General features: G+C 40.6%; 1 protein-coding gene across 3 annotated transcripts in view; it reads left to right on the forward strand.

The window, feature by feature from the left end:
* LOC107729694 (C3 and PZP-like alpha-2-macroglobulin domain-containing protein 8) overlaps nucleotides 1-23133 on the forward strand; it is a 47470-nt gene that overhangs the window by 3312 nt on the left and 21025 nt on the right. For 2 of the 3 annotated variants that reach the window (XM_016540358.1, XM_016540360.1), the window contains exons 2-29: nucleotides 693-844; nucleotides 1363-1385; nucleotides 2017-2182; nucleotides 2775-2827; nucleotides 3248-3265; nucleotides 3914-3968; nucleotides 4136-4249; nucleotides 5298-5382; nucleotides 5468-5576; nucleotides 6094-6321; nucleotides 6430-6600; nucleotides 8038-8166; nucleotides 8248-8443; nucleotides 9031-9206; nucleotides 9334-9483; nucleotides 9567-9725; nucleotides 9816-9958; nucleotides 10679-10741; nucleotides 11093-11324; nucleotides 12743-12896; nucleotides 13781-13920; nucleotides 14515-14566; nucleotides 14696-14994; nucleotides 17898-18123; nucleotides 18242-18418; nucleotides 18556-18637; nucleotides 21350-21506; nucleotides 21865-21939. In XM_016540358.1, the coding sequence (XP_016395844.1) occupies nucleotides 693-844; nucleotides 1363-1385; nucleotides 2017-2182; nucleotides 2775-2827; nucleotides 3248-3265; nucleotides 3914-3968; nucleotides 4136-4249; nucleotides 5298-5382; nucleotides 5468-5576; nucleotides 6094-6321; nucleotides 6430-6600; nucleotides 8038-8166; nucleotides 8248-8443; nucleotides 9031-9206; nucleotides 9334-9483; nucleotides 9567-9725; nucleotides 9816-9958; nucleotides 10679-10741; nucleotides 11093-11324; nucleotides 12743-12896; nucleotides 13781-13920; nucleotides 14515-14566; nucleotides 14696-14994; nucleotides 17898-18123; nucleotides 18242-18418; nucleotides 18556-18637; nucleotides 21350-21506; nucleotides 21865-21939 (3784 nt within the window). The remainder of the gene's footprint in view (nucleotides 1-692; nucleotides 845-1362; nucleotides 1386-2016; nucleotides 2183-2774; nucleotides 2828-3247; nucleotides 3266-3913; nucleotides 3969-4135; nucleotides 4250-5297; nucleotides 5383-5467; nucleotides 5577-6093; nucleotides 6322-6429; nucleotides 6601-8037; nucleotides 8167-8247; nucleotides 8444-9030; nucleotides 9207-9333; nucleotides 9484-9566; nucleotides 9726-9815; nucleotides 9959-10678; nucleotides 10742-11092; nucleotides 11325-12742; nucleotides 12897-13780; nucleotides 13921-14514; nucleotides 14567-14695; nucleotides 14995-17897; nucleotides 18124-18241; nucleotides 18419-18555; nucleotides 18638-21349; nucleotides 21507-21864; nucleotides 21940-23133) is intronic. The other variant, XM_016540359.1, reaches the window with a different exon arrangement.

The following is a 23133-nucleotide window of genomic DNA, read 5'->3' on the forward strand; positions in this document are numbered from 1 at the left end:
GATTAAATGCACGCACTAAAAAATGCGGAAGTGACTCTCTCTCTGCATAGAATCCATTCTCTAGCCGTTGATCGTACATTATTTGCACATTCATTATTGCAGTGCATTATGGTAGTGCATGAGTGCACTTGATAATGTCCACTACAAATGGCTATTTCCTCAAATAGTGCACTATATAAGAGTATGGGGCGTTTTCAGACACAGCCCTAGTCATGGTCCTGCAAAGTGCCTTTGGAGCCCCTTTTCATAGTGGTCAACTCCTCATTGTAAATTAAGCAACAAGAGTAATTTGTTATATTAGAAGATATTTTGGTAGGCTAAATTGAGTAGCCGCGGGCCGTAGTGATCAGCCTTGGCGTTGAATATTCACCTTGCGCCCTAATTTACAAACTGACTATTGGTCTGAAATTTGTTGTTTCGAGATCAATCATAAGGTTCCACCTTTCTCACAACACCCAACATGGGCAACAAAGAATCACAAAACACTTGCCAGTTTGTGTTTGAACTTCTGATATTTGTTTTATGTTTTCCCAAGTGGTAAGGTTGGGCATCCTTATTTGTTTGATTTGTGTGTCCTATGATGTGAGATTCAGATGTATGCTCTAGACAAAACAAAGTGTTAGCGTAATTGGTACCTGGAGTCTTGTGATGTAAACACACACAGCTGTTGCTCTCCGTCCTATGATTCACAGAGGTTACCTGATTGCCGCGCCATCTGTGTTCCGTGCCGGTGTGGAAGAGGCCGTGAGTGTGACCATCTTCAATGCAGTAGAGGACACACGAGTACAACTGCAGCTCAGCGTCAAGGGCGAGATTGTGGCTCATAGTCATGGCACTGTACGAGGTAAGAATTATGTTGGATATTCACATAAATTCAATATTGCTCAATACAGCATCTAAATACAAAAGTATATACAAAAGTAATGCCCAACAACAGCTGTGGTGCCAAGAGCTCCTCTTACCCTTGAAAATGTTTTTAATCAAGTTAATTTTTACATCTGTAATTATTGTGTCTTAAATATCTTATTTAGCTTCTATTTTAAATTTTAATAACTATAGTTTTTGCCATGTTCATAGCTATAGAAACTGGCATGGCATTAAAAACAAACCAACCAAGAGCTCCTTTTGCAATATCTTGACCCACCAAAGATCACTGTCCATGGTTAACAAGTTAAACATCAATACTAATATTTAAGCTTCTTTTCCATAAATTGTGTCAAATTAAATATGGCACCAAACATAAATGATCATAATTTCTGGTTTGTTCAGTGAAGCCCTTTATTTCACTATAAATTCATGCTTTGATGCAGAAATCATGCTTGTGCAGATTTCACTTAAACTGTCATTTCTTTTTCATTTCAGATAAAGGCACCATCAAAATAAAGGTGAGCCAATCATAAGCCTGTTTTAGCCCATAGTCCTTAAAGGGATAGTTCACCCAAAAATGAAGATTCTGTCATTAATTACTCACCCTCATGTCATTCCAAACCCGTAAGACCTTCGTTCATCTTCGGAACACAAATTAAGATATTTTTGATGAAATCTGAGAGCTTTCTGACCCTCCATAGACTGGAACACAACTGACACGTTCAAGGCCCAGAAAGGTAGTAAGGACATCGATAAAATAGTCCATGTGATATCAGTGGTTCAACCTTAATTTTATGAAGCTGCGAGAATATTTTTTGTGTGCAAAGAAAATGCAAAACACGCATGTGTCGTGAACGTGTGTCGAATTCTGACTGAAGTTAATAAGGACTATTTTAACATTGTCCTTACTAACTTTCTTGGCCTTTAACGTGGTGGTTATGTTGCTGTCTATGCAGGGTACGAAAGCTCTCAGATTTCATCAAAAATATCTTAATTTGTGTTTCGAAAATGAACGAAGGACTTACAGGTTTGGAATGACATGAGGGTGAGTAATTAATGACAGAACTTCCATTTTTGGTTGAACTATCCCTTTAAAGTAGCATCTGCACTCAATGAGACCTTTATGCCTAATAACCACAATGTTCCCAGGTGCCGTCAGATCTCAGAGGCCAGGCACATCTGAAGGTTTGGGGGAACCGCCAGCTCAATGAGGGTGGCTACATCTTCCACAACCACACCACTGTGACGGTGGACAGCAAAGGCACAACTGTTTTCATCCAGACCGACAAGCCAGTCTATAAGCCCCGGCAGAAAGGTCTATCTCCTTTCACCAAATGGGAATGGGTTGCTGATGATGCTAACTCTGTTTGTATTGCTAAATGTCTAAATGCTGTTGATATTGGCTGTGTTTAGATTACTAGCATACTACATACACACTGTATACGTCCTAATGTTTTTAAAAATGCCAAAAATAATGCAGCACAAAACAGTAGATTGTGACATTGCTGTCACATGACCTCCATACAATTCCAGTTTTTATCTTTTAAATTAATAGTTATTTGGCATTTTTTATTACGTCTTAAGCCATAACTCTTACCATTCTGGTTAAAGATGTTTTAAAAAAACTTGGCCGATATCACTTCTGATTCATTCCTCACACTAGAAATGAAAGGCTATGTTAAGTGCATTGCACTGTGGGTCACAATATTTTATATCGCATGGTCTGTTACATATTGCAGAATTTGGCAGATGTCATCTGAGTATTCTGTGCATACAGAAAATTTGCTTATTTTTCACACTGTACCTCCTGCATGCTGTTCCAAACATAGCCAAATAGTGTCATGAATAGCTTTGCGAAAGAATTAGAATTTTAATTAATTACTATATGTTTTTTCTCTCCCTTCTAGTTCTTATAAATGTATATGCTGTCACACCAGACCTAAGGCCAACCAGTGAAAAGGTGAAGTCCTGAAAATACATGCTAATATATTAAATGATGCTTTGTATTAGAGAAGCATTGTCCTATTTAGCATTAGCAGTGTTTATTTAGTCTAAAATCTTATCTTGCAAACATTTTTAGAAAGGCACAATAGGTAGCTTAGCTCTACTACCTTCATGTACAAACTAAAACGCAAATTACAGAAACACATTCACCAGAGACACTTAGAGACTATTTTTTTCCCCAAAAGTGGCTCCAGCTATAGTGTGTGGATAATATCCTTTTTGAAAACTGGGCTGGTAAAGATTGCACGCTGGCAAAATTCTGCAAAACTTCTCTCAGATGCAGGATTGATTCAAATCTTGAGGAGGTTAAAGTAGCTGTAGTTATACAGTTTTTTCGTCCTTATGCCTCTAATCACTTCTTTGTTTTGTTTTACAGATTGAAGCTTACATAGTGGTGAGTGGAGGCCGTGGGGTGGACACTGCTCTGGTTGGGAAGCATGGTTGGAGTGTTTTTTTCCCAGCAGGGTTCATGTTGCACAGCTATAGAGCTTCACAACTGGTCGCCGGTGTTGGGTTTGACCCTAGAGCAGACGCTAGTGGGCGACTAGGAAGATAAAAGGGAGCAAGTCTTCCTGGGGCGTTGCCCCCCACTGCTCTGCTTAGCTTCCATCTCTTTCCCACATGCTGCTTGGTCTTTGAAGCGTCTCTGGGGCAAACACTGTTGCTCAGTTCCAGAAAATTCTTCTGAAAGCTGTGCAAATGGCCAAAGGGGGACCAGAACAAAATGTTTGCTATGTATGCGATGTTTCATGTTTATGTTAGATTGGCACCGTCGGCCTCTGGCTCTCGCTAGAGGAAGTGTCAGTTGGGGTGTGTGTAGTTTTGCCCTGATTGACGGGCTCCTGGAGTGTTCACCCTTTGAGTCAGGGCAAGGTCAGTTTGTTTGAAAGCATTATTGGATTTGAGACATGTTTGCTTAAGCTTGATTTTTTGCTGCCTTTTTATGAGTGTAAAGTGGCCTCTGGATTTAAGGCAAGCAAATAAGCAAGAATGTGACTATTTTTACCACATGCTGTTTAAGATTACCACTTTGTTTACCTAGGACCCCAGAGGATCCCGCATAGTCCATTGGAAAGGTCTGAAGTCTGTATGTTGTGGTAAGAATTGTTACTATTGTGTTCCTTCGAGTGTAACCAGGCTTTTGTATACTTTAATAATGTTGCAATCAATTCATAATCACACTGTACAACTTTAGTTTATGTGACTGTCACCATGATATGTAATAAGCTTTGATCACCATAAGGCATAATATGTTCTCTGTTAGGAATTGTCAATATGAGCTTTCCACTATCAGACCAACTAGTCTTCGGCGAATGGTTAGTCTTCGTGGAGATGCAAGGCCACACGTACAACAAGTCATTTGAAGTGCAGAAGTATGGTGAGTGTTTATTCTTTTTAAAGGGGTCATATGACGTTGCTAAAAAGAACATTATTTGGTGTAATGCAATGTGTTTATGCGGTTTAAGGTTAAAAAAACACATTATTTTCCACATAATGTACATTATTGTTGCTCCTCTATGCCCCGCCTTTCTGAAACGCGTCGATTTTTACAAAGCTCATCGTTCTGAAAAGCGAGGTGTGCTCTGATTGGCCAGCTATCCAGTGCATTGTGATTGGCCGAATACCTCAAGCGTGTGACGGAAATGTTACGCCACTTACCATACTGTGATGCTGACTCCCGGCACAACGAGACAAAACCAATAAAACCCATTTAAAAACGAGGCATTTGTTGCATCCAGTGGGGACATAATTACGGATTATAATGACTTATACTGTCTTTTTACGCGTTGCGTTGCATCGCGTCGCGTACACATAAAACCATGTCTGCATTTGTGATCAGAGAAAACACAGCGTCTCCCTGACATGGCTGTATCAACACTACTGCTGTTCCTGAAACCACGCCTTCTTTTTTTGCGTGAACATTTGGGCGGTGTTATGCAAATCTTCCCACATAGTGATGTAGACATGTGGGGGCATGTTAGAACGAACCGTTTTAGGTAGGCGTGGTTGACTCTTAACTTTTATAAAGAATATCTCTTTGGATTTGAGACTTTAGTCTTTGCAACTTTACAGATCTTCTTTATGCACCAAGAGCTTGTAACACTCCAAAGAGAAAGGAAAAATTGAAATCGCATCATATGACCCCTTTAAAGAACTGATTCAATTAAATGTAACCACACAATACAGTAAATCGTCTCTAAAACATAGAAAATTAATAACACTCTCTAAAGCATGAATCCATAATATGCTATCATTTAAGGAATTCAGGTTTTCACAACAAGGACAGTTTCAAAACAAAGGACATTTGTTTTTTGCATATTGTCAACTGAAATGTTATTGTTGACTAAAACTTCCAATTCAGTAAGAGTGAAATGGACAGAAACCAATAAATATGATTGATTTTAGTCTGCTTTTCTCTTGAACAGTCATGCCCAGGTTTGAGCTCATCATTGAGCCCCCTCCCTACATTCGAGACCTCAATTCATGTGAACAGGTCACAGTCAAGGCAAGGTAATAGGACAAAAACCTGCCTGACACCTTAAGCTAGTCATTTTACAATGGCCTTCAATTTCTTACTCACCCTGCCTTTTTCCAGGTACACCTTTGGAAAGCCAGTGTCGGGCAAATTAACAGTTAATATGACAGTCAATGGCATAGGCTACTACAGACATGAAGTTGGCCACTCGGTGGTGAAATCAATGGAGGTGAGTGCATGATAAAGTATTTCTCTGCTGAAAAGTCTTGCATATGTTCTGTTTTGCATGCTGTTGTCTCCATGAGGTTCCTTAACTTGCTCAACTTCTTTAGTTGACCGTCTTCACCAGCAAAGATTTGCAAGCATGGCTGCACTGGTCTGCTAGCGCTCTATCCCAAATGCCAGCCTCACCCTTTGCGGTCCACCTCTAATTTCACACTTGTAACGACATGTAGACTGTTGAGTAGTAGTCCACTGTAATGTCTAGACCAGTGAAACTCGGCAAAAGGAGACATTGCTGGCATGTGGTTTCCACAAAGGTTTAGTCCATAGCCACTCCTTGTGGTCTGCATGGGCAAAACTGCAAGTCCACATTAAAAATTGCCAATTTGGACAGGGGCAAGATTGACCAGTAACTAACCAGTGTTAACCAACTAGTCCAAGTTAGTCTTTTTAGCACTCTATGCCCTTGTAACATCAAAAGTAAGTAGCAATTCTCTGCAACAAGTTTCTTTTCTTCTACATAGATCAAAGGCTCAGCCACTTTCAGGCTCTGCGTGAAGGACATGATGCCCTTAGAGGTTACAGACCATTTCCGAGGTGCAGTGAACATGTGGGTGACAGTGAGCAGTGTGGATGGTGGACAGCAGACCATGTTCGATGATTCAACGCCCGTCCACAAGCAGCTCATTGATATCAAGTATTCCAAAGATACGCGCAAGCAGTTCAAACCTGGTCTGCCCTACAAAGGGATGGTGAGAGGAGGATCAGTCTTCTGGTAGAAAACAGATTAGATGTTTCCTTTTATCCTTTCTACTAATCAATGCTAATTTGGAATGATCGTTTTTCACCACTGACCCCAGATTGAGGTGACCTATCCTGACGGGAGCCCAGCGGAAGGAGTACAAGTGCGGGTTAAGGCCGAACTTACCCCGAAGGACAACATCTACATTAGTGAGCTGGTCTCACGCAATGGCAAGGCCACTTTTGAGATTCCCTCCATCCCCACAGCTGCCCAGTACGTCTGGCTGGAGGTCAGTGGGAGGGATTTGGAGATTTGGTGGACGCTTCTTTTAGGGGTGGTGAAGGGTAGCCAACCTAAGAGGCTCTCTGACCCTCCCATAGACAGCTAGGGAACTACCACGGTCAAGGCACAGAAAAGTACCAAGATGATCGACAAAGTAGTCCATGTGACATGTAACAGAATTTTCATTTTTGGGTGAACTATCCCTTTAAAGGAACACTCCACTATTTTTGAAAATAGGCTCATTTTCCAACTCCCCTAGAGTTAAACAGTTGAGTTTTACAGTTTTCGAATCCATTCAGCCGATCTTCGGGTCTGGTGGTAGCACTTTTAGCTGTAGCTTAGCATAGATCATTGAATCTGATTAGACCGTTAGCATCTCGCTCAAAAATGACCATAGAGTTTCTATATTTATCCTATTTAAAACTTGACTCTTCTATATTTACATCGTGTACTAAGACAGACGGAAAATGAAAAGTTGCAATTTTCTAGGCCGATATGGCAAGGAACTATAGGCTACTCTCATTCCGGCGTAATAATCAAGGAACTTTGCTGCCGTACCATGGGTGCAGCAGGCGCAATGATATTACGCAGCGCCTGAAAATAGTCCCCAGCACGCTCCCTGTGCAAGCAGGTTGAGCGAGATGCTAACGGTCTAATCAGATTCAATGATCTATGCTAAGCTACAGCTAAAAGTGCTACCACCAGACCCGGAGATTGGCTAAATAGATTTGAAAACTCAACTGTTTAACTATAGGGGATTTGGAAAATGAGCCTATTTTCAAAAATAGTGGAGTGTTCCTTTAAGAGGCTAGTAATTGTAGGTTCAATTCCTGAAAAGTTATAGTTTCAAACACTGGTGTTGATTGAAGTAGTACCATTGTTCAGCAAGGCACATGACTCCCAGGTTACTCAAGTGCCATTGGGACGGTTCCTCTAATGTAGGGGTGTCCAAACCTGTTCCTGGAGGGTCACTATCCTGCCGAGTTTAGCTCCAACCCCAGCACATCTGAACCAGCTAATCAAGGTCTTAAGACTCACTAGAAACCTCCACGCAAACGTGTTGGATCTGGTTGGATCTGCAGGACACTGGCTCTCCAGGAACAGGATTGTATACCCTAGCTCTAATGTCACTTTCACACTAGAAGTTTTGATCAACACCTGGATTTTATTGACCATGAATTTTGGTTTGTTTGATCATTGAGAAGGACGTGTTTCAGGTGTTTCAACACTAAAGATGCACATTTGCATCTGTGTAAATCTGGAGTTTGGTGCAATATGCTTTGTGAAAGATAGGAATGCAGTCTGAAAGAGAAGTACTATTAATTGTTTTTGTATAGCTTTTCACCAATATGTTGGTAGAAGTAGCAACAAATACAGTCCAAGTCACAGTACCGTCTATTTCTAACTTTCAGATTCAGTTCATTTCTTTTCTTTTTGCTTGCAGTCAAAAGTGACTGCCATTGATGGCAGGCCTGCAGGAGACCAGTATCTCCCCAACTATCTGTCCATCAGTAGCTGGTATTCTCCTAGCAAGTGCCACATCCAGCTCCTAAGTCCCAGTGCTCGTCTTGTGGTAAGAGACACTGCCAATATAATTAGCGATGCTTTATAAGACAAACAACCTTTAATCATGGAAGCACCTGTTTGTGCCTAGATTGGACAAGAAGCAGAGATCTCCTTGAAGTCCACCTGTCCCTGTAACTTCACTTTGCACTACGAGATCGCCTCTCGTGGGAATATCGTGCAGTCGGGTCAGAGACATGCCAAGAGCATGGCCCTCCGTGAAAAGAGAGCTACAGTCACCTTTGACACAAACATCCACACCACCGCCAAACCGCCACGAGACTCGGGTCAGTATTATTGCAATTACAGCAATATGCCTTTTTCAATTTAGTGACTTATGGGCACTTTTGGTCATAAAATACATTTTTAAAATACTGTTTTTGATACTGTTTTCTGTGATTTAAATGACATTTTAAACATTTTTTAAAAATCTCTGACTCTTTTGTCTTGCTAAGGCTGATTTTACAGATACAATTTTATATATCCTAAATACAATTAAATTATATTTTCACTTTTCTTTTGGCATACTGTGACAAAATGACAAACAATAAAAATATTTACCTTGATTTTCTTTGTTTTTGTCTTTAATCTAATGGTCCTTACTTACACTGTTGTCTACTAGGTAATTCATAAAATTGTAGTGGATTTTGTTACTTTTAATTTAAATACTTCATGCTTTATATTTCCTTATTTCTAATTAATCACTTTTGTGTACTGCGCATTGTTCTGAGAATAATATTGCTTATTTCATGACACAATGTTTTGAAACATTAATTAAATAATGAAGCTAACCTTTAGCTCATAAAGGCTCTATTCTTCCTCTTTTTCCTCCCCATTTTTTGTCTGTCCATCTTTGTGTCCTCTGTCTGCCCAGACTCTGGTGTGTCCTCTTCTCAGGCTGAAAGAGACAGCTGCGTATCGGTTCTCCATTTCAACGTGACTCCTGCTATGGCCCCCCTCAGTCGCCTACTGGTCTACTATGTTCGGGAAAATGGAGAGGGGGTGACTGACAGTCTGCAGCTTCCTGTGCAGCCCCGTTTCGAAAATGAGGTGGGTTAGGTTGAAGCTCACTACTTAATAATCTGGTTTATAATTTATTAAAGGCACAGTTCACCAACAGTTCTTTCATTGTTCACGCCTTCATCTTGTTCCAAACTCATGACTTTCTTGTCCTTAGGTCTCTGTGTCTTTGTCCTCAAACGAGTCGATGCCGGGCAGTCCAGTCAGCATGAAGGTCCGAGCAGAGACTGGCTCATGTGTGTGTGTAGCTTCTGTGGACAAAAGCATGTACCTTCTCAAACCAGGCTTCCAGCTCACTCCTGAGAAGGTCGGTTCCCATATGAACCTTCAAACATGTCACCAATAGCTCAGAAATTGTCTTAACAGTTTCTTGGGTTTATGGGTTTGCAGGTGTTCAAGGAACTGGCTGAATTTGATGTATCTGATGCTTTTGGGGTACCCAAAGATGAGGGACATTTTTGGTGGCCCGGCTTGTCATCGCGAAGACGACGTTCCTCTGTGTTTCCATGGCACTGGGACATCACTAAAGATGCCCGTTTTGCTTTTACGGTGAGAACATCACCGTCTCCCATTTTTCAAAAAACATAAACCTCTAGTTTAGATATTAAAGGCTAATATGTTTATGTAACTGTATTGTAGGAGACAGGGCTGGTGGTGATGACAGATATGGTGAGTCTGAATCACAGGCAAAGTGGAGGGATGTACACAGACGAGGCCGTGCCCGCTTTTCAACCGCACACCTCCACCTTAGTGGCAGCTATGCATTCCCGATCTGGGACACGGTACACATGCTCGCAGTGTCTGAAATTATAAGGTTAATCTCACGGGTGGTTGTCTCTAAGGTCAGTAAGAGAGTTGTTTCTTATGTCAGTGTGTGTTTTTCAGGGCAGAGAACCGCAGGCGTTCCAGCTCACTCCTGAGAAGGTTGGTTCCCATATGAACCTTCAAACATGTCACCAATAGCTCAGAAATTGTCTTAACAGTTTCTTGGGTTTATGGGTTTGCAGGTGTTCAAGGAACTGGCTGAATTTGATGTATCTGATGCTTTTGGGGTACCCAAAGATGAGGGACATTTTTGGTGGCCCGGCTTGTCATCGCGAAGACGACGTTCCTCTGTGTTTCCATGGCACTGGGACATCACTAAAGATGCCCGTTTTGCTTTTACGGTGAGAACATCACCGTCTCCCATTTTTCAAAAAACATAAACCTCTAGTTTAGATATTAAAGGCTAATATGTTTATGTAACTGTATTGTAGGAGACAGGGCTGGTGGTGATGACAGATATGGTGGGTCTGAATCACAGGCAGAGTGGAGGGATGTACACAGACGAAGCCGTGCCCGCTTTTCAACCGCACACCTCCACCTTAGTGGCAGCTATGCATTCCCGATCTGGGACACGGTACACATGCTCGCAGTGTCTGAAATTATAAGGTTAATCTCACGGGTGGTTGTCTCTAAGGTCAGTAAGAGAGTTGTTTCTTATGTCAGTGTGTGTTTTTCAGGGCAGAGAACCGCAGGCGTACGTTCTTCCCAGAAACATGGATATGGCATTGCTTTAACGTCAGGTAGTAAAATAGTACTTTGCTTTACTAAAACTATATAAATGTAAGTTTTTTTTTTTTTTTAAAGAAATTATTACTTTTATTAAGCATTAAATTGATCAAAAGTGACAGCAAAGACTAAAAGATTTGTATCTTTCTTGAGCAGCAAATCTGCATATTAGAATCATTTCTAAAGGATCATGTGACACTGAAGACTGGAGTAAAAATGGCTTCTGAAAATTCAGCTTTGCCATCATAGGAATAAATTATACTTTAAAATATATTCACATAGAAAACAGTTTTAATCCCAAAAATGCAGCCTTGGTGAGCTTATATATATAAACACATAATTTTTGCAAATTGTAACTTTGACAGCAGTGTTACTGGAGAGGCTGAGTTACACTTGGACGTCACTGATTCCATCACCACATGGGTGACGGAGGCTATCGGTCTCTCTCCTGAAAAGGGTCTGGGACTGGCTCAGATCACAGAGCTGCGCACATTCAAGCCCTTCTTCATCGACTTCACCCTGCCATACAGCGTCGTCCGTGGTGAACAAACCAAAGTCCCATTGACCGTGTATAACTACCTTCCTACATGTGCAGAGGTGTGTGCATGTGCTTTTACGCAGAAAAATACATCAACATTTGCCACAATCTTAAAAGGGTCATGAACCTTTTTTTTATTTTGTACTGTTCTCTAAGGCCCACTTATAATGTTATCAAGATTTTAAAATAAAAAAACATCAGAATTTAGAAGCAATAGGCTATTTTCTCTCCTGTTTTTACCCCCAAATCAGAATGCTCTGTTTGAATAGACGTGGCGGATTGTAGACTCGGAAGTGAACGCCCACTGCTATGATTGGCTAAAAGTTGATTATGTTTGACAGGCTACATCCTTCAGAGATGGACGCTGCAGTGATTTAGGTTTAAAATGCATAAATACTCAGTACATATCAAACGATCTGTTTAACAGACAATAGTGACCACGTAATATATAAAAAATACCTTGCTATGTGTACTGCGTTAGGCTAACCGAGACTTGTCATTTGCACTACATATTGTTGCTCTTTTGTTAGTTTTGATTGCTTCTATTGTCCTAATTTGTAAGTCGCTTTGGATAAAAGCGTCTCCTAAATGACTAAATGTAATGAAAACAGTTACTCGGTTACATTTACAATATACTTGGCACAGCATCGTCTTTTAGTTTCAGTCTTTCTGAAAATCTTGCGTCGAATTGTGCCTTGTTTGTAAATGAATCCACGGTAAAATGAAGTGAACAAAAGAGCAAGTTCTTACTGACGCGGTCTGGCATTTCACTAAAAATAAAGGTCATCAAATAAATGATGTTCTCGATATTTGCACTACATGCGTGAATCTGTGGGCGGGGCTAAACAAGCAGTGATGTAGAAGCAGGCGTTGATCTTCTACGGAGGCAGAATTTTAAAAAAATTGGCTTCAATATAAGCTGTTTTTGGATTAACAATAAAGTTTGGATGTGTTTATAGCACAATGACCTCTTATATATCACAGTGTTATCATAGAGAATCGGGGCCAATAAGCAACCACCCAAGACACCCTAGCAACCGCCAAGCAAACTCGGAACACCTTAGTAACTAAATAGCAACACTTTGGCACCATGGGAATGAATTTTGCATGGACAAGCACCAGTTACAAGACACTTGCATGTCTTTGACTACAATAGATGCTATGTAAACCATTTTCTGCCTTCATATCGTGTGGACTGAAATGTTATTTAGTATCAGCTTATTTTTGACTTGAGGTATGTTCAGAGAAAAGATTTGCAGCAGTGTTGGCGCTGAGGGGTTTAGAGTTGAATCCTTGAGGAACGATGGGAGGCAATGAGATAGGCAGCATGGAAAATGTGCAATGCACCTCAAAAATTCCCCAGAATCCTTTAGGAGCCCTTGGGAGTTCATGCCTTATAAGTTTGAAAATGCGGAGAGCATGTGTTTGTGTAATACGGAGAAACTCCATGACTTATTTTTACACTCATTCTCCATAGGTCCATGTGAAAGTGTCAGTGCCCAAAGGGATCAAGTTTGTGGGTCACCCAGGAAAACACCATCTTACCCGGAAAAAGTGTGTGGCGCCTGGGGAGGCCACGCCAACTTTTATAGTACTGCTCTTTTCTGAACTGGTGTCTGCCAATATCACAGGTTAGTCCATCGAATACTTAATCAATGGGTAAACCAAATCTTTCTCAGAAACAGTATAAGAAATCAGAAAAACTTCAGGAGGTGCATCTTGGGATACTTTTTAAACAGTACTGAAGGAGTTAACCTGTATGCTGGGCACTTAGATCAAAAGGTTTTTAGGATCATGAGAAACAAATTCAGTTGCCTGGTAGTTTATAAATCTTCTGCTTGCTTCATGTTTGACAAGAATTGTGTATTTGTTCTCACTGTTGTTTACATAATGTTTATTACTACAAGACATTGCAAACATTCTTGGGAATATTAATCAATCATTGTCGCATATTTTTACTCTGACTTGTTTCAGCCTGTAATTTCTTAAATGTACTGCCATTTTGGCCTTAGCAAAGCACAGCTGCCAAATGAAACCCTTGTCATTGACTTATCTAATGACCCATGCTGGACAACAACGATGTTCTTTTAAGCTATCAGACAAGGAAAAGTACATAAGGGCATAGAGGTGGGGGTCTTTTCTATGCGTCTCTGTGGCATGTCAATGAATTTGCAGGTCAGTGCTGGCCAATGGGCCCCCAATGGCTCTGTCCTAGTCCCCCTGGCTCCAAGTCCTTCCTTCTCACTACACACATACAAAGGGGCTTTGCTGGCAAGCAGCCATTCTGCTGCAAAGCCATGTGTGTATCTTATTATCCCCAGGCCATCAGGGTCTCGGAAGACATTGCAGGGTTTGTTAAAAAAAAGGCTGCCAGAAGTCTCCCATGTGTGCACTTGTACATGTATACATTTCCAAACACCAACTCTTCCCCTCATATACACCCACAATGCAAATAAATCATTTTCAGTGTCACTGAGTTGTGATCTGTCATTTCTCATATTTGTTTCCATGGCAGCTCGCGCAGTGGCTTACAGTGAGCCAAGTTGCTGCTCTGATGGGCTGCAGTCCAACAAAGCAGGCAAAGTGGGTGAGGAACAGGAGGACAGGAGAAGCCCTGCGGGAATGGACTATGTGCGCAGGAGTGTGCTGGTAGAGGTGGGAACCCTGGATGTTATTGTCGCTATATGTTGTGTTGCAAACCGGTGAATTATGTAACCATTCAGATTAGAATGCACTGTATAGTTAGCACTGGGAATCTGTTGTTGCTGTGTTCCAGACCAGAGGATGTGAGTGCTACAAAGTTAAAGGATTAGTTCACTTCCAGAATAAAAATTCAAGCATTTGTGGTTAAAAAGTAAATACATTTTTGTTTTCTTTAGAAAATGACTGATCGTTTCACTAAATAAGACCCTTATTAATTGACTGGTATCATGTAGAGCCCTTTGAAGCTGCATTGAAACTGAAATTTGGACCTTCAACCCGTTGGCCACCATTGAAGTCTACTATATGGAGAAAAATCCTGTAATGCTTTCCTCAAAAATCTTAATTTCTTTTTGACTGAAGTAATAAAGACATGAACAATGTTATGGATGTTATAGGAGTTAGTCAATTATCAGGATTTTTTTATTCTGTAAGTGAACTAATCCTTTAAAGAATGTGCAGACGAGTTATGTGATTTTGCCTGGAGCAAGGAGTGTGTTTTTTAGTAGTTCAGTTGCTTAAACATCCCTTCTTCTTGCTTTTCCATAGCCTGAAGGTTTACCTAGAGAGTACACATACAGCGTCTTTTTCTGTCCAAATGGTAAGGTCTTTCCTGTTGTTTATTAATTCTCTAATTTGTTCAAAATGATAGTAATAATTGCTAGTTTCATGTTAGAATCCAAAGAGTGGGGAGTTTATTCTCCAATATTTCTTCCCTGACATTTCGCAGAACGAATCCATATCTCCACACCCAACAAATATGAGTATCAATACGTCAAGAAGCCAGCGAAAGTCACGCATGTACAAGTGGCCATCAAAAGTCATAACGACGCCCACATTGCCCTCTCGCCCAGTGCACATGACAGCACCGAAATGGTGGAAATTGTCTTGGGTGGGCGGCAAAACTCACGCTCCTGGATCTCACGGAGTAAGATGGGAGAGCCTGTAGCCAGCGCCCCAACGCCAGGAATCCTATCCTGGGATGAGTTCCGAAGCTTTTGGATCAGCTGGAGAGGAGGGGGAGTGCAGGTAAGTTAGACTTGAAAACATTAGGAGATGCAGTTTTTTTTATTTGATAGCTAAGGGTGTACTCACACTAGGCGATCTGAACCGTGCCCAAGTGCGTTTGACCCCCAAAGCCGAGTTCGTTTGACTAGTGTGATCACTCCGTACCGTGCGGTTCGTTTAGCCATCCCTGGCTCTGTTGGAAGTGGTGGGCCAGCCAGAGCACAGTTCAGTTGGGAACTTGAAGTGATATATCTGCAATATATTGTGAGAGGGCCGTGTGTCACCAAGTCCCAAATGACTCAAAATAATAAACATTTACATTCAGTCATTTAGCAGATGCTTTTATCCAAAGCGACTTACAAATGAATAACTTTGTTAACCACAAAGTTAACAAAATTATGGACTCCACTGTGAAGTTTCCCACTTATGAAGTCGTGATTATGAGCTTGTCGCATTGAAATGATTTGTTGTCAGAAAGAATAAAATGTAATATTCCATTGGTTGATAACCATAAACATTCACCACGCTAGATAGTCAGCTTGCTCACAATTCTGGAATTTCGGTTAAATACATGCTTGTTTATAATGCATACAATATGCTTAAAATGATTGTTCGTATATAAATAGGCACTACTTTAACGACAAGACAAGGTGATGTAGTTGTTGTTAAAAAAAAACTAATAAAGAAAAGCATTGACAGCAGTTGTCCCCTCCCGATGTTTAAAGTTTATGGCCCGCCTAACTCGGATACTCGAGTATCAAATAAATCTTTGTTTCCCAGTAGTAAATACGACTTGAGGGGCCGTTCATGTCCAATGTCTAATTAGGAAACTCGTATTTATGATAATTCCAATAGCACTTGAAGGCAGCATAAAGCGTGCTCCGGCCCGGAAAGTAAAGTGCAATGTGAGTGCAGGCCAGCGGGGGAGTGGGGAGGGGGCATAATCGCGTTCGGACTTGGTTCAAGGCAACCGTGCCTAGTGTGTGTACTGTACACCCTAAGATATAGATGGCATTTCAGGATGGGACTTTAGGTCAGACTATAGGATGTAATATGATTTATATAATTTTAAGACCACAAGATAGAGCTGCACGATTAATCATTAAAAGATTGCGATCTCGATTCAAACACCCACGCAGTCTTATTTCTAAATGACAACGATTCGTCTGTGTCTATCAAACCTTTGACAAAGTCATATCAGAACATTCAAATCAGTGTTCGCACTGCCGCTGAAACAAAGAGAGCAGTTATCATGTTTGGATATGAAACGGCTTCACAAGCAGTCTTTTCAACCACACAGTATTATCGCTGTCTTACAATCATTCATATTATCACAGAAGTATTTGGATAAAGTTTATAGTTCGGATATAAATACTGGTGGTTGCAATCAAAATGGAAAATATAATCTTTTGAAAGCAATTTTCGCTTCAAATTGGTGCTTCAAATAGCATTTGTTGATTACAATATTTATTACATTGTTTCACCAGAAGGTGGCGACAGATGATTGTAAAAAAATGTATTTGTCATTGAATCATTCATTCAAGAGATTTATTAAAAAATGCTGATTCATTCAGCAATGGAACAAGTGAAGTATTTATGAGTGAGTCATTGAATCATTCACTCAAACATATTTTTAAATAATTCATTCAAATTAATTAAACATTTTTGAATAGAATGGGGCAATTAATTTTTTGTCACAGCCTCTAGTAAATTACATGTTATTTTGCTTAGTTCAGAATCATGGGAGAACTGTGATCTCTTTTTGGAAAAAAAAAATCATGATTCTCAATTTATCCAGAGTCTGGCAGCTCTACCACAAGGGGTCGCTGTCATCAAACTGAGCAGGTTTGTTCGGACCGTGGAGGCAGTGGCGCTTACCAAGTTTCGCTTCGGTAGGGGAAAAGTTTTGCTGAGTTACAGTTCACTTTGGTAGAGCGCAATTTATCAAAAATCCATTCGGTACGCTTTGTGAGTCTTGTCCATTTGGTAAATATCTGGGATGATAGTGAAAAATTGAATACGACTTATAGGAGTTGTGTTGTGCTAAATTTCTAGCTTGTTACTGGAAAACTGGCTACACCATTTTCAGAACCGCCTAGCTACTGTCATGCTATTGAAAAATGTAGTTGTGTTAGTAGTGTCGCTATGTTTAGTTAGTTGCTCCCCAACACTGCATTCTAATGAGGTCATATTCTACTGGCTAATGCCATTGCAAAGACCCAGTGATTTATTATCATTGAGTAGCTCTCACTGGCACTGGCACAGAAATATTCACATCCAGCACCTCTACTCTGTTGCATTGGTATACTTGCATATAGCTGGGGCTAGATTTGTTTTGAAAGTGACCTATTTTCATTGTTGGATGTTGAGTCATGTTCCATTGCGCATGGTCTAATATAATGACAAATCTTGATAATATAGGGAGACTGTCTATTAACGTGAGATTTCAAACTGGGTCTATGTAGGCTTAAGGTGATGTGGGTAGCTTTTGCCAAGACTTGGCAATTGTTTTTTATGAGCCCCCTGTGCTTGTTAAATGCAGTATTCATCAAACTGCTTTTTGAGTAGAACTTAATTGGTTTCCATGTTGTTATTATTGAATTAAAGTGTGTCATACTTGCTTGGTTTTTCTCTGAATGAGCGCATGCATATCCTCCACCATGTCATGCACAGATCCGTTCATCATTTTGTTAGGGTGTTTCATTTTTACAAGCTCTAAAAGCAAATAAAAAACACATTCACTGTGCTTCCCAGTTTAGATGCTTCACTGTGTTTATCTGGTCTTCCAGATGGACCACTTGAAAAGTACCTAAAACCATTTTAAAACAATCTAAAAAAGACCAGACAAACTATCTTGGCCTAGCCTGAATACCAGCTTATCACTATAGTCTGGTTTTATGGTTACATAATCTTTCTGGTGATAGGTGGGGCATGGCCGTGAGCCATCCAGTGAGACCCTGATTCTGCAGTGGGCTGGACCACTGCCTGCTCAGGTGCGGCATATTGGTTTCTCCACTGGCTGGGGTTCTGTCGGTGAGTTCAGGATCTGGCGCAAAGAAGATGCAGATGAGAACCACAATGAGGCCTTCACTCTGGGAGTCCCCCACAATGTGGTGCCAGGCTCAGAGAGAGCCACCGCTGCCATGATTGGTGAGGATGAATTTATAGTGTAGCCACTAGCCACCCAACAGAACAAGCAACTAATTCACCTTAAAGTTTCTTTAATTTAGACATGCAGTTGCTATTGTGACAGTCTTTTGTGTCCCAGGTGATGTTATGGGGCCTACCCTCAAAAATCTCGACAAGCTCCTCAGACTCCCCTTTGGTTGTGGGGAGCAGAACATGATCCACTTCGCTCCCAACGTCTTTGTTCTCAAGTACCTTCAGAAAACCCATCAGCTCAGCCCAGAGGTGGAGGCAGAGGCCACTGACTACCTACTGCAAGGTACAAGACAAAACATGCTTTCATTCTTAAATGCGTCTTCTTGATTATTAATCTTCTGAAGAATTGTTTTAAAGTAATTGAAGGTCTGTATGAACGCACTGCAAACAATGCCTTGGGTCTTCTAATGTACCTGGCAGGTTATCAGAGGCAACTGACATACAAGAGGCAGGATGGTTCCTACAGTGCCTTTGGGGAAAGAGATTCCTCCGGAAGCATGTGGTAAGCTTCTACTGTGTGAAGTCTGTACATGCTGTGTCTGCTAAGAAGTTGACTTTAATTACAATAGCGTAAACCATATTTTAGTTTCTAGTATGTCCTTTATTTCACCCCCCATCTCCAGTCAGAGAAAGGTGAACTTCACAAACATCCATGTTTCATTATTTGTCATATATTGACACACCCTGCTACTCTGTTTGATTTATTATAGAAAGCTAAACCTCAGATTGAAAGCATGTGATGTTTGTGTACCCTAAGAAAACCCAAAGAAAAATATTGTGCTCATGATATATATTTGTTTAGCACAAAAAATCGAAATGATTCATTTATTTAAGCATGGTTGTCTGACTTTTAATAGAGTCATGCATTGTAAAATGCCAAACTGACTGTACCCTGGAGCCTTATTAACAAACTACTAATAAGCTCTCTGACTCCAGTCACTGGAGTACAGATTTATTGGTTGTTTTGGGGGATTTCTTCGCGTGGTTCAGAACAGCCATCATTAACTATGCCCTCTGTGAGGACAACAGCCCCCTACCCCCACTATATTGCCTGATCCACCACTGGACACACGGGAGTTACAGGAAAATTAAGTTAGCCTTGGCTGTAGGAGTCACAAAAAGTAGGGTGCATACTTAATCCCTGCCGCCCCTCATTCCCGTATAAACTTGCATGACTACTCATTTTAACTAGTGATTAACCAGTCATCCCAAAAAGTAGTCGACTAGACGGCAGGCTAATGTTTATCTTATCCTTGGTTTTTGCTGTTTCTGGAAAGTGCAATGCTGCATTGGCAGAGAGTATGTGAGTGGAGAAAATGTTTGCACAGTTAAGCACAGGTGAGAAACAAGAATGAATTGAGAAACCTTGACACCACTAAGATTACTGCTTTAGGTAGTGTACTTGATGGGGGATTCCATTTTAAAGCTGTTGGGACATGGTCCAGTGGGTATGTCAAACTCTCTCTCAGATTGTACATTCGTCTGAGAATGTATATAAGTCCGAAACAACCCTGCTTTTGTTTCTGGTCCAGTTTCACCTATTAGCACAGATCATTTATTGCCAGGTGAACAGCAGCTCCAGAGCTGGGTTAATATGTCCCAGCTTGGGCTGAATGATAGAACAGGAAATTGTGGTTCCTAATGAAAAGATTGGCCATAATGGTGCAGCAAGTATTTAATGTCCCCATCAGCGCCTTGGTGCCCTAGTAATGCCAGGGCCTTCAAACATAATCTTCTTCAGTGGAAAGAGCAGCTAATGTTCTGGAACACAGTAAAAACTTTTACTTATAAATGCCTGGAAGGTCGGTGCAGCTTTAGCAGAGTTTCGTAATGTGTGAGGATGCCTTCGAAAGTGGAGGAAAGATGTTTAGACCTTGGACCAGATCTGGCAACCCATCTTCTGGCATCACTCGCTGGCATCGGCATGTCTGGATCCAATATGAGCCACATGCACCAGTAATCTACTCGACACCCTCCAGCAATCCCACAAACTCCTGTAAGGTTGCTGCAGAACTTGTTTTCCTTTGGTTCACCTAAAACTAAAAGAGTAGTTTCAAACCTGCTTGACATTCTTCTGTGAACCACTTATTGTGAAATGTTAAATATATTGGGTCAAATATAATAGAGATCTAGGCTGCTGAGGTCAACAACAAATGATCTAGACATGGAGGAAGAAACCCAGATTAACACAATGCAGGTCAAATTCTGTTGTTGGGGTGCCTTAAAACCACATAGAAAAATGATATGCTTAAGGTTAGTAGCTCTTCACCTCAAGTTTATGCATGCTTGGAGTGGTTCACCACAGATGTTTTGGGATAATTTTAAGAGCCCTGTTTGCCTTGAGAGTCCTGGCAGAGGTTTCTAAGCATTCCAAAGCGTTAGGTTAGGCGACTTCTTACAAGGGTTATATTGTGAGAAAGGCACCTTGCAAACCTCTGACTGATTGTCTTGCGCAAGCCTACCTAGAAGAGTCAGGGGTGTCCCCTTCACTTTGCTGCTCTTTATATCATCCAAACACTTTCTAGAACCTTTCCCCTAGGTCAGACAGTTAAAGTCTCTTACACATATTACTTAACATTATAAAAATTCCTGTAGGCTCAATGCTCCAGTCTTACGATCTCTCTTGGGGAACATAACATTCAAGGCCAGGCCTGCAAGGACTCTGTAGTGTTGTTTGGGTGTTTGTTTTGACATCCCTAAAGCACATGCTGCAAAAAAACTCCCTGATTGTTTATTTATTGACCTTTATTTAAAGTGAAGTCACTTGTATCATCATCTGGCCGCTTTGAGGAATGTCACCATGACATGCCATGTTGCAGTTAAAACAAATTAGCACATGGTTTGCATGTTTGTAGAGCCCTGGTTCAGTTGACTCACAGAGGTGAAAGCATTTACAAGGCAAAGTCTCTCAGCATTTCCATTAGTTGTTTCTTAGATCTGTCAACGTTCATCCTCAGTGTAATGTTTCAAATAGTTTTCAGTTTATGTATGGGATCCCATACGTTGAATGCAGGAACATACTTGATTTGGCATTCTCCAAGAAAATCTACTTTGTTCGCATCCACACTGTATTACGCAGCTTGACTTCCAGGCAAGTGTTTGCGTATGTTTGACAGACTTTCCAAGACTGATTTAAAATCCTTTACAAGTTGCCTATAATGAACTCCTAGCATAAGACATCAGTGTTGGTATCTGTTACCTCTTGGTCCTCCAGGTTGACTGCATTCGTACTGAAATCATTTGCTCAGTCACGTGGCTTCATCTTCATTGATCCTGAAGAACTACGTGCTGCCAAATCCTGGCTGATCACTCATCAAAAGGAGGAAGGATCATTCCCAGCAGTGGGCCGGATCCTCAACAAAGACCTGCAGGTACATAAATGGAGACCTTCTTTTTGTTTAATACTGAGCAGTTTGGAGTATCTCTGAAATTTGAGTGAGATGGGTGAACTGGGAAAGGTCCATTTGGAAATCTGTTGTCTGGCCCACTTAATTTGTGAAGGTTTAGACTTAAGTTTCTACAAAAAGGATAGCTTAGACCAAGATACGTTTACACTTGTTCCTTTTTAGAAGTCCTAGAAGAACCGTTTCAGTTTAGTTGTGTCAGAACATTGCGTATTTAAGCCAACAATCCTAAGCTTTACAAGTTCTCATCAAACTGAGGAAGCTGGGATAGAGGTGTTATTTGTCATCACCCTGGTGAAAGTTGCTCTGTCCAATTCCTTTTAAGGGTGGGATTCATGGAAAGATCTCCTTGACTGCGTATGTGGTGGCAGCTCTTATGGAAACTGGGATTACAACCGAGGTGAGAGATCTACCACATCTTCCACATCTTGTTTATCCTGTGTCTCATTAAATAGCGAAGTCTCTTTTCACACAAATTTCCGGGATCTGTGTTAAGAGGGCATTCCTGTTTGTGAGATGATGGATGTTCTGGCAAAGAATCAACAGTATTTCTTTCAGCCTTGTGATAGGTAATCTAATATGGAAGCTTGCTGTCTAAATCTAAAGATTTATGATAAGAACATGCAGAGACAATGGAATTCTTTTGAAATTTTCACCCTGCCTACATTCCTTTCTTCAAACTTAAGAGATTTGACAATTCCATTAAAACCACATGAAGACCAAGTCACGATTCTATACATTGCCCAGCTAATGCATGCAGTACATGTGTTCATTGCCATTAAAAATGCAACAAAAAAAGAACCAAATTGTATATGAATTATTAGGGCTGTCAAAGTTAACATGTTATTAAATTTGTTTGGTTTGATATTATAACTGATTGGAGCTAGACTTGCATGATGAAGCTGATCTTGATTTAAATATCTTAACTATTTGACAGCCCTAAAATAAATAGGTTCAGTCATTTGTACAATCTGTGATTTCATTAACAAAACAGCACCCACTAATTCCCGCTAAAGTTAGCTTGGTTAAGTCTTACCCACCAGCTCTCTAATGTGTCGCTTTGGTAATGTGTAGCATTGCAGGCTTCAAAATACAGACAAAATGAGTCACTTCAAAGATTCACTACTTTCACTCTCAAATCGACTTGATGAAAAGAATACCAGTCAGATTAGCGTGCATGGCTGCTCAGGGCTAGCGTCCAGGTTCCATGAGAAAAAGGACATATGGTACAGATAAAAGTCAGTCCGATGATGCTAAACAGATGAAAGATCATTAGCGAGGTTGTATGTTTCTTAGGAAGGAAAAGCTGACGGATTCGAATGGATTTGTACTGAAGGTATTTGAACTTTAGCACAAGAAACACCTGCTAGCTGTGTAAATCTAACATCATTTGGGTGATTCTATAATTGGAGATACATTTGGCATTTCATAAAGTTAAGAAAAAAAAACTGTTCACTAACAGAAATTCTTTCCAGTATCTTATTAAATAACAGAGTTTGACGGTAACAGAATTGACCATTTTATTTTATTTTTGCCAAAAACTCCACTTGCTAGCATAAATGCTAAGAGCACATGGCACTAATGAAATCATGAT

The sequence above is a fragment of the Sinocyclocheilus rhinocerous genome, unplaced genomic scaffold, assembly GCF_001515625.1.
Source record: "Sinocyclocheilus rhinocerous isolate Xijiao unplaced genomic scaffold, SAMN03320098_v1.1 scaffold1149, whole genome shotgun sequence".
NCBI classification, from domain to species: domain Eukaryota; kingdom Metazoa; phylum Chordata; class Actinopteri; order Cypriniformes; family Cyprinidae; genus Sinocyclocheilus; species Sinocyclocheilus rhinocerous.